Genomic DNA, 15719 nt, shown 5'->3' on the forward strand with positions numbered 1-15719 from the left:
TAATGTGCCAGATTGCAAAGCCTTTTGAACTGCAAAGTCAGTGGTTCAAGCTCACCAGCTGCTCCTTGGAAACCCTACACAGGGTCACTATGGGTCAGAACCGACTTGACAGAACTTCACAACAACATATATAATTACATATATATGTATTTTTATTTATTTTGTTGTTTTTGAGAATATACACTGAAAACACAAACTGCTTCAACATTTTTCACATGTACATTTAGGGACACTGATGACATTGTTTAAATTGTGTAACCATTCTCCCCTCCCTTTTGAATCGGTCCTCTCACATTAACATAAACTAACTGACCCCTAAGGCTCGATCGAATCTTTCAAATTACTATTGTCACTTTGATCCTATACAGATAGTTATTAAAAGAGCATAATTCAGACAGTTTTTGCTAGTTAAGCTAGACTATTGTTTGGTTTTAAGAAGACTTCAGGAGCTATTTTTGATTTAAGATTGTCTTAGGACAATAGGTTCTTGGGTTCTTCCAACCGTCCTGGCTCCACGTAACTTTTAATGATTTTGAGTCTTGGTTTCATGATTCAATAGGATTAATTTATCATAGTGAAAGTTCTCACTATAAAGACATCCTAAAGAGATAAGGGTTTTCCCATAGGAATGAGAGAGTAAAGCAAATCATTGAACAGTACAAACCCACGACGTTAGGTGGCGTGAGTGCTCCAGCTGCTGACACAAAGCCCAACACTTGCCTGAAAAGAGCTTTGAGATTTTCCGGTAATTCTGTTCGACCAGCATATCCTGGGTTCATCGTAATAAATATTCCAACCGATGACTTCAGTGTGATCACTTCCCCAAGAAATACAAATCTACCATAAAAAGAATATGGATGAAATTAAATGTGTTCATTGAATATGAATGCACACTGACAAATGCAAACCACTGCAAAATGCAAATTATTATTAGGAAGCTGTTTATTCTGTAGAATTTTCTTTAACATTCATAAGCATACATATTTGAAATATGTTTTGAAGCATGTTTATTAAAAACATTCTCCTTCCCCCCTCCAAGGAATTACAAACATATGAAGTATTCTTTCATATTTTACTACTGCCTTAGGAGCCCTGGTGTGGCACTGTAGGATAAGCACTGGACTACTAACCACAAGGTTGGCAGTTCAAACATAGCAGCTGCTCCTTGGAAACCCTATACAGGGTCACTATGAGTCAGAAACAACTCAATGACAACTAACAACAACAACAACAACAATCGTAAGCATCTGGGCTCAAACACAGCAACAATGATGAGGACGGCGCAGGACCGGCAGTGTTTTATTCTGTTGGATACAGCGTCGCTATGAGTCAGAACCAACTAGATGGCATCTAACAACATAGTCAGCTAGAATAGGAAAAATATTAGGTTTTGATGAATATTTAATGAAAGGTGATGGCATTTTTGCCTTCAAGGTGGGCTATAGTTACTTGAAGGTAAACAGCATAGACAATGCCCTTGCTAAAGGGAGAAAATGATTACTTATTAAGGCTTTATTTTGTTTTTTTCTGCCTTCCCACCTCCATTCCTTCCTTCCAACCTTCTTTTTCAACAAATATCTGTTGACAATTCCTAAAAGGTGGTTATGTGCTGTGGAGTTGGTTCTGACTGTCATAGTGACCCTGCACAGGGGTTTCCGAGGCTGTAAACCTTTACTGTCATAGTGACCCTGCACAGGGTTTCCGAGGCTGTAAACCTTTACTGTCATAGTGACCCTGCACAGGGTTTCCGAGGCTGTAAACCTTTCCGTGGGAGAAAGAAAGCCTCATCTTTCTCCCACTAAACAGCTGGTAGTTTTGAACTGCTGACTTTGCGGTTTGCAGCCCGATTCGTAACCATTACACTATCAGAGCTCCTTATTCCTGAAAGGTAGACCAGTATAACTCTGAAATTCGATTGTGGTGGTTCACAAACCAGCTCTATCTTTTTAGGTTTCTTAATTAGCTCCTCTCTTATCCAATGCCCTCATCTAATAATAATAAAAAATTATCACCTACCTTATTGGATTATATGAGGATTAAAATAACTAAGTGTACAATGCTTGGAACATGGTAAATATTTAACAGATATTAGCGATGACTATTGCTATTAATAGTTTGCTCCTCAGGAAACCTACATAGGGTCTCTGTGAAATGGAACCAACTTGAAGGCTCTTAACAAAAACAATAATGTTACTATTATTACCACTTGAAGGACCAGAAAAACGGTTTCTGGAAAGATTTGCAAAGGCCCAATTCAGCAGATGCTGACAAGAGCACAGACGTGGTAAAGAGCTGTACTGTTGTTGTTGTTGTTGCTAAGAGCTCTAAGAACACAATTTATAGACAAGTAGCAGAAAACTTTCAAATGGGAGTAGGTGAGACAAGTTTAAGGCTTATTTCATGCTGAGAGAGGGGAAGGTTGAAGAAGTGTGTTAGAATCTTCAAGGAGTAAAATTAGTTAAGGAGCTGGGCCTATGTCTCAGAGTTGGAAGGGAATGGAGCTGCTGAGCTAATTGAGAACCAGTTTTTGTCACTTCATTTTGACCGATGGCAACCTCATGGCAGTCACTGTAGAACCGTGACTAATTTTTTTGGAATGAGACCATCAGGCCTTTTTTCCAAGATGCTTCTGGAGGGACTTGAATTTGCAACCTTTCAGTTAGCCATTTGCTTAACTCAGGGACTCTGAGCTAACTGAGGGTGGACTTTATTTAGTAAAGGTTGTTAAGTGCAGTCAAGTTGGTCTGACTCACAATGACCCTATGTACAATAGAACAAAACACTGCACCATCCTCACAAATGGAGAAATCATCATTACCCAGAATGCCTGGAGAGGCAGACAGATGAAGCCTGGCAAGCCTGCTCACAGGAAGAGAGGTGACTACTGAGCCGAATGACTTACTATTTGTACACATGGTAGGGGGCGCCACAAGTCAAATGCATGGATGTCAAGTGGGGAGAACAACCAGCAAGATGTTGAAGGGCTTTATGGTCCAGATATAGACCCATCTCCTAAATCCACAAGTACAGAGGGACTATAAATAAACCCAGAAAATCATGAAGAAGCCTGAGTATCTGTATGTAGGTGAGTTTACATGAGGATGAAGAAACATGACTCACACATAGGCATAACTACAGATAGAGGAGACCAAATGAAGTGTAGTTAGTATTGGTGATTATCAGGGGTGAAAGGGAAGAGAAAAAGGGGTGTCATCAGTTAGGAAGCACTGAATATCTGTTAGTACTTTGTTTCGTTTTTTAAGTTAAAAAAAGAAAGAGTTATAATTGGTTTTTTCATACATCATGAACCTACACAGATGGTTGCTGTTGTTAAAAACCGTCGAGTAGGTTCTGACTCATATCAACCCTGTACAGGCTTTCCAAGGAGTGGCTAGTGGGTCAGAACAATCAACCTTGTGGTTAGCAGTCCAGTGCTTATCCAACATTACCACACCAGGATTTACCTAAATTCATAAGAAAGGATGACTCAAGTGATATCTGGGTTGCATCAAATAATGATTTTGACTAGAACCTAAACTAAATATGGCTGGAGTTCAGAGCAGAAAGAACTTAACGTTTCTAATAAGACACTAGAATAGAGGCAGGCAATGTAATAAAGACATCTGATCACAGGAAACTCATATCCCAAGGGCCACAGAATAGAAGTAAGAGGCTTTCTAGGAGGTGGAAATATCTAGATACATCTATTGATCAACTGCAAACTAGTACAATAGGTTCACAGTCATAAGGTACTAAAAAATCTTTCCCCAGTGACTAGATTAAATATGTTTCTGTGGACAAGATAGCTAGCTGAGCTATCTTTGAATCAAAAAGGGGGAGGGGGGAAGGAGTAAGCCGAATGAATGAGGCACACACGCACACATATACACACAGACACACAAAGGTTTCAAAGAGAATCAAAATCATGCTGTGTACTATATTGCTTAATTTCTCAAAGTAGGCCAACAAACCATAAGTGCCAGTTGTGTTTTGTCCTTTGGAACACTATATTATGCTGAGAAATGGTCAGATTCTAGATTTACTTTTTAATGTTTGAAGAATGTGAAGTTGTAATCTATGGGGAGGGGGACACTTAGAAAAGCAGGAGTTGGTGGAATAACCAGCCTTTTTATTTTAGCCATGGACCTATGAGGCATCAAGTGGAGTTTTGAGCCTCAACAGGGTGCTGTTGATAAGATTCTAGGGTGTGGGAGAAAGGTCTGCACTTATGGTAGGCAGCAGCAAATGGTTTTCAAAGCCATGACAAGATGAAATCAAGGGAGAAGTGTAGATGAATTAAGGAAGACATTTCAAAGACTAAGCCTTATGTCATCCAATAGTATCAGGTCAAGATATAATAATAATAATAATAATTAATAGCTAACACTTACATGGTGTCTACTGTGGGCAGTTTGATCCAAGTAGTTTACATGCTTTATCAACACCAAAGACAGAAGTAATTTAATCAACATATTTAATCATCACAATACCCTATAAGGAAGATAATGTTCTTTCCTCCAGTTAATAGATAAGAAATCAGCAATGGAGAGGTTGTGAGGTGAGAAGACACCTAACAGAGTGGAGAATCCTGGAACCCATGTGAAGACAGTGTCTCAATAAAAGGGAGTGACCAAATGAACCAAATGCAGACAGCCCAGGTAGGATAAAGACTAACAACTGATCACTGCACTTAGCACCATAGATGCCTTTTTATTTTTGAAATGATTCAAGTAATGGACTATACCTTTGTTTTATTCACACTTTAATGAAACATGGGCAGTCATTAAAAATTAATTCTTTAATATCAATCACCCTTACTTAACTTAATCAATTTATGAGCCAGGGAGAGGTAGCAATAGCCTGGAAGGATCTCTTACTTTATTTTACCTTACTCTTTCTCTTTGGAATGCATGGTTGATGTGAATGGTTAATGTCCTCAACTGCTAACTTAAAGTTAGGTTCAAGTCCACCCAGTGGCATCTTGAAAGAAAAGTCTGGAATCTACTTTAAAAAAATGTTTAGCCATTGAAAACCCTATGGAACATAGTTCTCCGACACATGACCTCATGGAACACAGTTCTCCTCGGACTCTAACACATATGACCCTATGGAACACAGTTCTCCTCGGACTCTGACATACGAGGTCACTATGAGTGGACACTGACTTGACAGTAACTGCTTTACTTGTTTATGTTTTACTTTGTAATAACAGAAACAAACATGTCACTCACCTCTTCTTCTTGTTTCTGATGGCATCATGGATCATTTTCACCTGTACTGCCACCACTGATAGAACTTCCACAGCAATTCGATTGAACTCATCAAAGCAGCCCCAAGCTCCTGTCTGCACCAATCCCTTGTAGATATTTCCTATGGACTAAACGATGGTGGGAGGCATTAAGAATCTACTGGATCCCATAATTCACAATAAAACATGAAAAAAAAAAAAAGAATCTACCGGAAGGTGATTTCAGGCTATTATTTGGAATCATTATAAATTAGGAACAATGTTGTTAGAAACTATCATTTTATACATTGTTTTATAACTAACTTACTTTATAGTCCATTTGCTCTGAACAGTTGAATACATAAACCATCATGCCAAGGGCTCGTCCAAGATCTTTGGTGGTTTCTGTTTTCCCTGTACCAGCTGGGCCAGATGGAGCTCCACTCATGGTTAGATGAAGTGACTGAGTCAAGGTAATATAACACCTTTCATCAACAGAAAACACAGACATAACAGTCTAATAAGAGATTTTGTAAAACATAAGATGCAGTCAGAATTTTTTAAGTTTCAGAAACCAAGGTCTAGAATGTATTGTTGTTGCTGTTAAGTGCCACCGAGTCGATTCCGACCCATAGTGACCCTGTGTAGGGCTTCCAAGGAGCAACTGGTGAGCGTGAACCACCGACTTTGTAGTTCAAACAACTTTGCAGTCTGACACATTAGCGGCTCCACACCAGGACTCCATAATATAGAATGTATTCATGGTATATATTTGTGATTCATCCATGTCAATAAAAGAGGCAGAACAATACCTTTTACCAAACTTATATGTTGTTGTTGTTGTTAAGTGCCCTTGAGTTGGTTCCAACTCAAAGCAACTCTGTGCAGGGTTTCCAAGGAGTGGCGGGTGGGTTTAAACCATGAATTTCTATTTAACAGTCCAGTGCTCATCCTATAGTGATACACCAGGTATCCTTAAATGAGAGGGCTTCAAAAAGTTCGTGGACAAAACTGGAATTCAAAGATAATGGAATTTTTCTTCAAACTGCCTGAAGCCCTCTCATGTTTTTGGTTGATTGTTTAAAAAAAAATGGAGAAGGATGACTTGCTTTATTTGAGTTATATTTTAATAGCTGTATATTTTGAATACAAATATTAGATTATAATAACACTCGATTTGTAATATTACTAAATTTCTGATATTTCTAGGTAAAGATATTGTAAGTATGGAAGACAACATCTTGAATTACTATTTATAAAGGAAAAACAGAATACAAACCTCAACAATGAATGAATTAAACATTGACTTTATTAACAGCTACTTAATGTATGCATTAAGAGATGAGATATGTAAATACACATGACTATGTAGTATGCAAATAATCTATACTTTTTCAATGAATAAAGCAAATATAACTAGACAAAATTTATTATATTAAAATGTATTTTAGGAATTCATTTTTGATCTGTCTCTGCATTCAGATTACCATAATTCTCATCTTTTCAGGAAAAACAGAATATTTAAACTGAGAACAATTGTGTGAAAACAAAATTTAATACTTGTAAAAAATGGTAAAAACTAATAAATGGTAAAGACCTCACACAGCTGGAATTTCTGCAGGTTTTAAGTTACTTGTGTCTTGGTATAGATAGCAGATTTAATGTAAATATATTGGCGCGAAGGCCAGACTGCTTTGGAACTACTGTCTACTTTGCCAATTATTCTATATTAATACTAAATTAACATAGAAATTAGAAGGAAGGATGTTTAGAACTTGTTTCTTGTGCTTTGAACATGTTGTTGTTATTAAGGGTTGTTGAGCTGGTTCTGACTCATAGTGGCCCTATATAGGGCTTCTGAAGAACAGCTGGTGTATTTCAACTGCTGATCTTGTTCAAACTGAACTTCTGGTCACAGTACCACACCAGGACATGTTATTAGGAAGAACCGAGTTCTGGAGAAGGACATCATGCTTAGAAAAGTAGGGGTCAGAGCAAGAAGGAGGAAAACCCTCAACAAGATGGCCTGGCACAGTGGTAGCAACAATGGGCTTAAATATAACAAGCAACAATTATGAGGATGGCAGGACATGCCAGTGTTCAGTTCTGTTGTGCATAGGGTCATTATGAGTTGGAACCGACTCAAAGGCACCTCACAACAACAATAGCAATCTTAGATAAGTCATTTGACATCAGTGTGCCTCAGTTTCCTCTTCCACAAAATGACGTTTACTTTAAGGAAAGGAGGAACGAGATGGATTAGCCAAGTGGCAGCATCAGTGGACTAAAGTGTGGCAACAGTAGTGAGGTTGGACCAGGATCCGGCAGTGTTTTGTTCTGATGTGCATAAGGTCACTATGAGTCGGTACCGACTGGATGGCACCTAACAACAACAACATAAAGATAAATTAACAAAACAAAAGGTAAATTACTTGAAATTTTAAAATATTTTGCAACTAGAAGCAATTACTTATGAAAATGGAAAGCACTTTTGTATTTCATATGAATTGCCTGCTGAAGTGCATTTTTCAATTAATATGGAGGTGACAAGATCATTGGATTAAGAATCAGAGCACTCTGACAATCATTTCTTCTGGTTCCCGAGTTTGGGCTAGCTACATGGCTGAAGGCTACATGCCCAACCTCCCTTCCAGCCAACAGTGACTGGGTGAGACTAAGCTCTAACCAGTGATTTACATGCTGGAGTGATATATGCAACCCACAGAACACTTTCTTAGGCTCCTTTTTCCCACTGACTGTAACAAATGTGGAAGCCACATTCATGATGTCAGCCACCTGCCAACCTGTATGACCGGATTACGGCCCTGTAGACTGTTGCACAAAGGAGACATCAGTATCTGGTTTATTTGAGCCATTGTATTGGAGCGGAGGGGGGCGTCTCTCTCCAACAGCTGCCTAGCCTGCACCCTCCTAACCTAACTGTGTTCCAGCCCAAGTCCTTCTGGTTGACCTAAGTCTCTGAGCCTGCCCTGCCCATATGTGGAAGAAGAGATCCTAACTGCCCTGCCAACGACACAAAGCGAAGATCAATAGTGCATGATACACAGTATTCTAAAGATATTATGATGTTAATGTAAACAAATAGGAGATAATCCAAAGAATGGTATGGAAAATAAATATATATAAATATATTATCCAGTACTATTCACACTATCAAAATGCATACTCATCTTCCTCTGTAACTTCAAAAATACCACAGAATGATTTCTTAAAAATCAGAAACTTTAATGAGCTATCAGTCTTCTTCATAATAATACACTCATAATGCCTCTTCCCCTTCCTCTCCAGTCATTTTTTGCCTCCTGTCCCCTCTTTTCCATTCACACTAGTATACATAAAAATAGATTCCAAACATTTGCAGTTTGACAATTTTTAGGTGAATCTGTTCAATCATGCATTTTTATCCATCGTACTAAAGCAGACGGGCAAGAATCATCACAATTTCTAAGTGAAATGCCCCAGTCTCCTAACACAACCGTCACAAGCCACTTTAAAGACATCTATTTGAAACTCTACAATTTTATATCCAGATAAATTTTATTATACTTTAGTGGTACTGTATAATTACAAGCATTCCTATGATCTTGGATGGGATTTCTCTTTCTTGAATGTTAATAATTCACTGAACTTCCTCCTACCAAATAAATCAGCAGAGATTAGAATACAAAGTCAAATAAATTCATGTCAAGATGGTATATCCTTTGCTGTTGTAAGTTGTGCTCAAGTTAGCTCTGACTCATGGCGACCTTATGTATAATAAAAGGACACACAGCCTGGTCCTCCATCTTCATGATCATTGGTTGAATCCTTTGTTGCCGCTATTGGGTAATGTCTTCCAACTCATCTTCCAGCACTAGCAGGACTATATGATTTTGTTCTGTTAGATTTTCACTGGCTAATTTTCAGAAGTAGTTTGTTCAGCGTTTCTCTCGTCTGTCTTTGTCTGGAAGCTCCGCTGAAACTTGTCTACTTGTGTTGCCCTATAGCTATGGGAAGCACCTGTAGCATAGTGTCCAGCATTAAAGCAATATGCTAGACAACCCTGTGACCAAGTGACAGATCAGTGGTGGGATGTATCCTCCCCCCTTTAAAATGCTGACTCTTGGTGTGAAGAAGGCTTCAAAAAGTTCATGAAAAAATTTGATTATCTTTTAATTCTATTTTCCATGAACTTTTTGAAGCCCCCTCATATGTACAGTGGTAGTATAGGATAAGCACTGGACTGCTAACCACAAGGTTGGTAGCTCAAACCTACCAGTCTTTCTTTGGAAACCCTACACAGCATTGCTATGAGTTGGAACCGACTAGATGGCACTTAACCAAAACAACAGCTACATATGTGTATCTGTTGAGTGTGAGTGTGTGTATATATACATGGAGCCAATTGGCAATGAACTTTTAGTAACAGGTACTCCTGGTACACCGGATACACTCCAGCCATCAGGGCTTTCTTGTTATCCTTTGAACCGGCCAAGCTCATTGCCAACCTGGGAACTTTGTACTTGCTTTTGACTTCTGCAGCTGGATACTGAGTAGCTGGTTCCTTGTTATAATTCAGGTCTCAGCTCCAATGTTCTCTCATCAAATCTTCAGGAGGTTTTCCCTTCAAGAACCTACTTTTCAGATCCCATCCTATTTCACTTTATTATAGCACACAGTACCACCTAAAATTATTTTGCTAATTGCTTTGTTTTGGTAGCGTAGTGGTTACGAATCGGGCAGCAAACCTTAAGGTCAGCGGTTCGAAACTACCAGCCGCTCCGCAGGAGAAAGATGAGGCTTTCTGCTCCGGTAAGGATTTACACCCTCTGAAACCCTGTACAGGGTTGCTATGGGTCAGAACCGACTCGACGGCATTTTACAACAACAACAACAACAACAAATTACTTTGTTTATTTATCTTCTTTACCCACCACTCAATTAGAAAGTAAGCTCTGTGAGAGCAGGACCCTTACCTGTTTAACTCAGCACTGCTACCCATGTACCCGGAACAGTACTCACAACAGAACTTCAGTTAATAACTCTTAAGTTCTCCTTCTTCTTGGCCTTTCACTATACGCTATTTTTGTTAAGTGCCATCTAGTTGATTCTAATACAGAATCGCTCAAAAATTAATTTGAACATACTAAATTCCCTGCGCTATTTTTTACACTTCTAATAAGGGGGCCGGAGGGCTGGTTACAGAGAATGGGGAACCTGGTTTCAGAAATTATTTATTAGGTGCTGGCCAGTGTTTTTAAGTGTCCTCCACTTTACCAAGAATGATGTCGTTCTCCAGGGACTGATGTTTCCTGATAACATGTCCAAAAGTATGAGATATGAAGTCTAACCATCCTTGTCTCTAAGAAGCATTCTGGCTATATTTCTTCTAAGACAGATTTGTTTGTTCTTTGTGTAATCCATGGTACTTTCAATATCCTTCTCCAACACCATAACGAAAATGCATCAATTTTTGTATGCTCTTCTTATTGATTGTCCAACTTCCATATGTATATGAGATGATTGAAAATATCTTAGTTTGGTTCAGAAACACCTTAATCCTCAATCTGGTATCTTTTCTCTTGAACATTTTAAAGAGGTCTTGTGCAGCAGATTTGCTATGTTTGATCTCTTGACTGCTGCTTCTATGAGTGTTGATTATGGATGCAAGCAAAATGAAGTCTTTGACAACTTCATTCCTTTCTCCATTTATCATGATGATATTTATTGGTCTAATGGTGAAAATTGTTGTTTTCTTTACATTGAGGGGCAATCCATACTGGAATCTATCATCGCTGATCTTCATCAGTAAGTATTTTAAGTCCTCTTCACTTTCAGCAAGCAAGGTTTTTATCTGCATGTCACAGGTTGTTAATGAGTCTTTGTCCAATCCAGATGCCATATTTTTCTTCATATAATTTAACTTCTTAGATTAATTGCTTGGCAAACAGATTGAATAAGTAGATGAAAGACTGCAGCTCTGGTGTACACCTTTCTTGATGTTAAACCTTTCAGTATCCTTTTGTTGGAATGACCGACTCTTGGTGTATGTACAGATTCCTTTTGAGCACAATTAACTTTTCTGGGTTATCCATTCTTCACAATGTTATCCATGGTTTGTTATGTCAAATACCTTGCATAGTCAATAAAGCACATGTATACATCTTTCTGGTATTCTCGGTTTTCAGTCAAGAACTAGCTAATGTCAGCAATGATATCCTTAGTTTCACATTATCGTCTGAGTCCAGCTTGAGTTTCTGGTAATTTTCTCTCATTGTACTGTTGCAGCAATTTAAAATTATCATCAGTTAAATTTTACATGCGTGTGATATTAATTAAAAATCTGAAAGTTAGCCATAGGTAACTATGAAGCGTGGACTTAGTGAATGAAGATGCTACCTTGAACCAAAGAATCTGTTCATGAGTTCATCCCTTATAACCTGCATAACTTCTGTGATGCTGTTTCTCTAATTTAGTTCTGTTTAGGTTATCTCTAAATAAAAGTTAATATTCACTGTCTTATTTACTTAGTTAATGTACACATGCTTCCATGTGCACATATGTTTTCCCAAATTGTTCATCATTCTCTTCCCATTCTTTCCCATTTAATCTCATTCATCTTTGCTCATGCTAGGGGATATTTCGGCTTGGTTTTTCCCATGTCTTACACTGACTATAATTGTTACCTGTCAGTTAGTGGAGTGATCACAAGTCGAGGACTGTTTCCTAAGTATTCATAGAAGTACTGGAACTGGGCATCACAAATATTAACAAAGCAGTGTTTCTGGGTGTCCTCCCACTGGTGACGAAGTTGAGACAACCAAGCAAAAGCTTGGGGACTGACAACCTAAAATCAGGGCAAAATCATTATTTTGCATTTAGAAAAAGTACAATTGCTACTGTGTTTATTCTGATTCTGCTTGACCCCAAGTATGTAGAATAGAACTGTGCTACATAGTTTTAAAGGCTGTAACCTTTTCCCAAGGTACTTCTAGTTGGACTCAAACTGCCAACCTTTGGGATAGTAGCCAAGCACTTAACTGATTCGAAGTAGTCCTGCTACACATAGTACAGTGATATTTTGAGGCAAGAATTTTATTAACCTAATCGACTCTATTGATTCACATTTTACATAAAAAATTCTCACAAATAGGAAATGTCATGTATGTTATTGGGTGTCAATGGTAGAATCCTTATTTAGAAATGTATGTACAATAAAAATCTTGCTTTCGATAGGGCCCTTATGTAAAACAGTATCAATCAGATTAAGCAGCACTTTCCCCTTTTATGAATCACCCCAGGGGATTAGATAATTTCATAGCTTTGTTCTCATATCACTGAAATCAGATAGAGCAATATAACTTCTGGTTAAAATGACATGAGTTGCCTAGTTCTTGCCTGGTGGAGGTACAAATAAACCTTATTTTCAACTAGGTCTGCTTTTAGCACAGAGATTTCCTACTTAATTTTTTAATTAAATTACAGTATCAGTATTTTTCATTCCTATTTTTCTACCTAATTTATCTTTATCCATTTTTCTTCAAATATGAAAAACAAAGCATAAAAACAAGCAAAAAGTGGTCTCTTTCAATGTATATACAACCCTAAATTTATTAGGACTCACTTTAAGTTACCAAAACAATTGTTTACTTATTTATCTGATAACTACATAGGTCTCAATAGTGCCTACTTATAAGGAGCTCTAGTTGCGTAGTGGTTACGAATCGGGCTGCAAACCGCAAGGTTAGCAGTTCGAAACTACCAGCTGCTCCGCAGGAGAAAGAGGAGGCTTTCTGCTCCTGTAAAGATTTACAGCCTTGGAAACCCTGTACAGGGTCGCTATGGGTCGGAACTGACTCGACGGCACTTAACAACAACAACAACAAATATTTAAAATATCAGGAATTATTAGACAAAGTCTGTATCTGTTTTAGGGCAAAATTAAGAATCCATGTTAAATTATAACCTGTGCTACTACAAGCAAATTGTCAGGATAAATATGTATATAAGGGGGCATCAAAAAGTTTGTGGAAAAATTCCATTGTCTTTTAATATTTGAACATCCCTTGTATAAGAAAGTACAAGGCCATTATTCAAAGAGTGGTTATCAGAAGTTCATCATTAAAATGAATACATGGTCAATGGTGTTTTGCAAGGATTAGTCTTGGAGTTAACAATTAAAGACCATGGTTCATTAATAGCCCTGAGGCTTAATTAAGAAATGTTTATTTAAATTTAAGTCTCATGTGAATAACTATTTGCTTATACTTTGCAGAGAGAATTAAAATACACTGTGATTCTATAATTTGAGAAAGAACTAATATATATATATATATATATATTTCAAGCAATATAACACACTTAAATTTTAGAAAGAACTGCCAACACCTCCAGAAGACTAGGAATTTCGAGGAAGTGGATGTAAACTGAGACAGATCAATGTTGTCCAGCAGATAAAGTGCATTCCTGACATTCATATGTAGCAGTATAGTTTCACACAAGGCTGAGAAAACTATTCCTTCCCATTAAATACTGCCAGCATCTAAAAGACACATGGATTTTATGGAGAAGTAGGCAAAGAAAGTTATTAATACACAGAATGGATTAGAAAGTTACTTCTAAAAGTGAATTATTTAGCCATGAGAGTGAAGAGAGCAGGCATGACCTAAGCGATATAACCCAGAATCAAGGCCATTGTTTCTCTTTCTTCAAGAAACAATGGATTAAAAACACACAGAGATGATTTAAATGACACACACACACACACACACACACACACTCATAGCTATTGGTCATATAAATTATAGAGATGAGATCAAAAGGCCAATGGACCAACATGGGGAAGGTAGAGACGCCAGAAGACAGGGAGACAAACTTAGTAACTTCCACAGCTCTTCCATCTTGGGTCCATTTTGTAATGATTCAAGGCTCCTGACTTGACAAAACACTTTGGGATACTGTTTAAGAGACCTCTCTTCAGGATGATTACTGCTATTGTCATTTATTACCCCTGAGTCAGCTCTGACTCATAGCGACCTCATACAGTATAGAACAAAACTTTGTCTGGTCCCATGTCATCTTTATGATCATTGGTATGTGTGGCTCCATTGTTGGGGCTATCAGGGTATTAGTCAATCTAAATCAAACACACCCAAAATAAGTTTAATCAGCCACTCCTCAGACACTCTATATAGGGTTGCCATGAGTTGGAACTGACTCAATGGCACTTAACAACAACAACAAATCAAAATACAGAAAATTTTAGAAAGACGGTAACTTTCTTGGAACTGCTTTGACAGTAAGCAGCACTATTTAGAAACAACAAAGAGCACATATAATTTCTATAAGCAACTTGCCTTCTGAGAAATGAGCTTTGCCACCACATCTCTGGCGTGGACGTCGATGGTGCAAATCGTCATGATCTTCTGCCTGTCTCCAGGTGTAAGTTCTCCCAGCAAAAGTGCAATCAGTGTGTTCAACTGAGAAATCTACAAGGGTTTTTTTTTTAAGAAGGGGAAGGTTACAAACGTAGTAAAATAGTCTTTGTATTTGTAAAGCACCCTTTAGTTTATAAAACAATTTCAAATATGTACCTCAGCTGATTTTCAAACAGTCCCAGGTCAATGGGGGCAGGGAGAGAGAACAAATACCAGGAGACTTCAAAAAGATAATGGAAAAATGAATTAGCAATCAATTCCATTTTACCATAAACTTTTTGAAATCCCTTCTTATGATCACCCCTGCACAAAGGTAAAGCAGCTGAGGCTCAGAGGACGCTGTTGAACCTGTTTGTAAAGGCAGAGGTAGGGACAGAAGTAGTTTTCTGGCTGTACCGAATTGACGTTGTAGTAACAATGATTACAACACAGTTGGAACAAAAACAACTCCAAGTTTTAAAATGTCAAATTAAGCTAATTACTTTAAAACTGTGGAAAAACATAAATTCCAAGCTATTATTTGTTTCTTGACAAAGAAACTCATGAGTGTTTATGAGCTTTTGTGTGTGTGTGTGAGTGTGTGTGTGTGTAGTTTGTGTTCTGTTTTATTTTAAGTAGGAGAGGGCACTGGATACTGAGAAAATAGCAAACAGCGAGAGCTAAAGGATAGCCTACGTTGCTCTTCTAACTCTCATTACTATTCTTGTTTAGGTATACCAATCTCTCAGGTCAGTATTTGTCAAACTGTTGGTCTCTTTTCATAGGATGAAAAAATGGAATGAAATGATATGGATTCAAATGCAACAAAAATATTGTGCACATTTACAGGTAGCAAGGAATCCTGGTGTAGCGCTGTGGAATAAAGCACTGGACTGCAAGGTCAACAGTTCAAACTCACCAGCTGCTCCCTAGAAGGATTGCTATGAATTGGATAGACTCAATGGCACTTAAGAACAACAAAAAGCAGCAAAAGTATGTATCATGTTATGAAATGTTCATTTTTTAAGTGTGTACATACATGTGTAAACTTAATCTAACAGAAAATATTTCTTGTT

General features: G+C 37.8%; 1 protein-coding gene across 1 annotated transcript in view; it reads right to left on the reverse strand.

The window, feature by feature from the left end:
* DNAH11 (dynein, axonemal, heavy chain 11) overlaps nucleotides 1-15719 on the reverse strand; it is a 436577-nt gene that overhangs the window by 283464 nt on the left and 137394 nt on the right. The window contains 5 exon segments of the mRNA XM_006832223.1: nucleotides 721-837; nucleotides 5232-5377; nucleotides 5556-5712; nucleotides 11914-12074; nucleotides 14584-14715. Of these exon segments, the coding sequence (XP_006832286.1) occupies nucleotides 721-837; nucleotides 5232-5377; nucleotides 5556-5712; nucleotides 11914-12074; nucleotides 14584-14715 (713 nt within the window).

Source organism: Chrysochloris asiatica, unplaced genomic scaffold (assembly GCF_000296735.1).
Source record: "Chrysochloris asiatica unplaced genomic scaffold, ChrAsi1.0 scaffold00006, whole genome shotgun sequence".
In the NCBI taxonomy this organism is placed as follows: Eukaryota; Metazoa; Chordata; class Mammalia; order Afrosoricida; family Chrysochloridae; genus Chrysochloris; species Chrysochloris asiatica.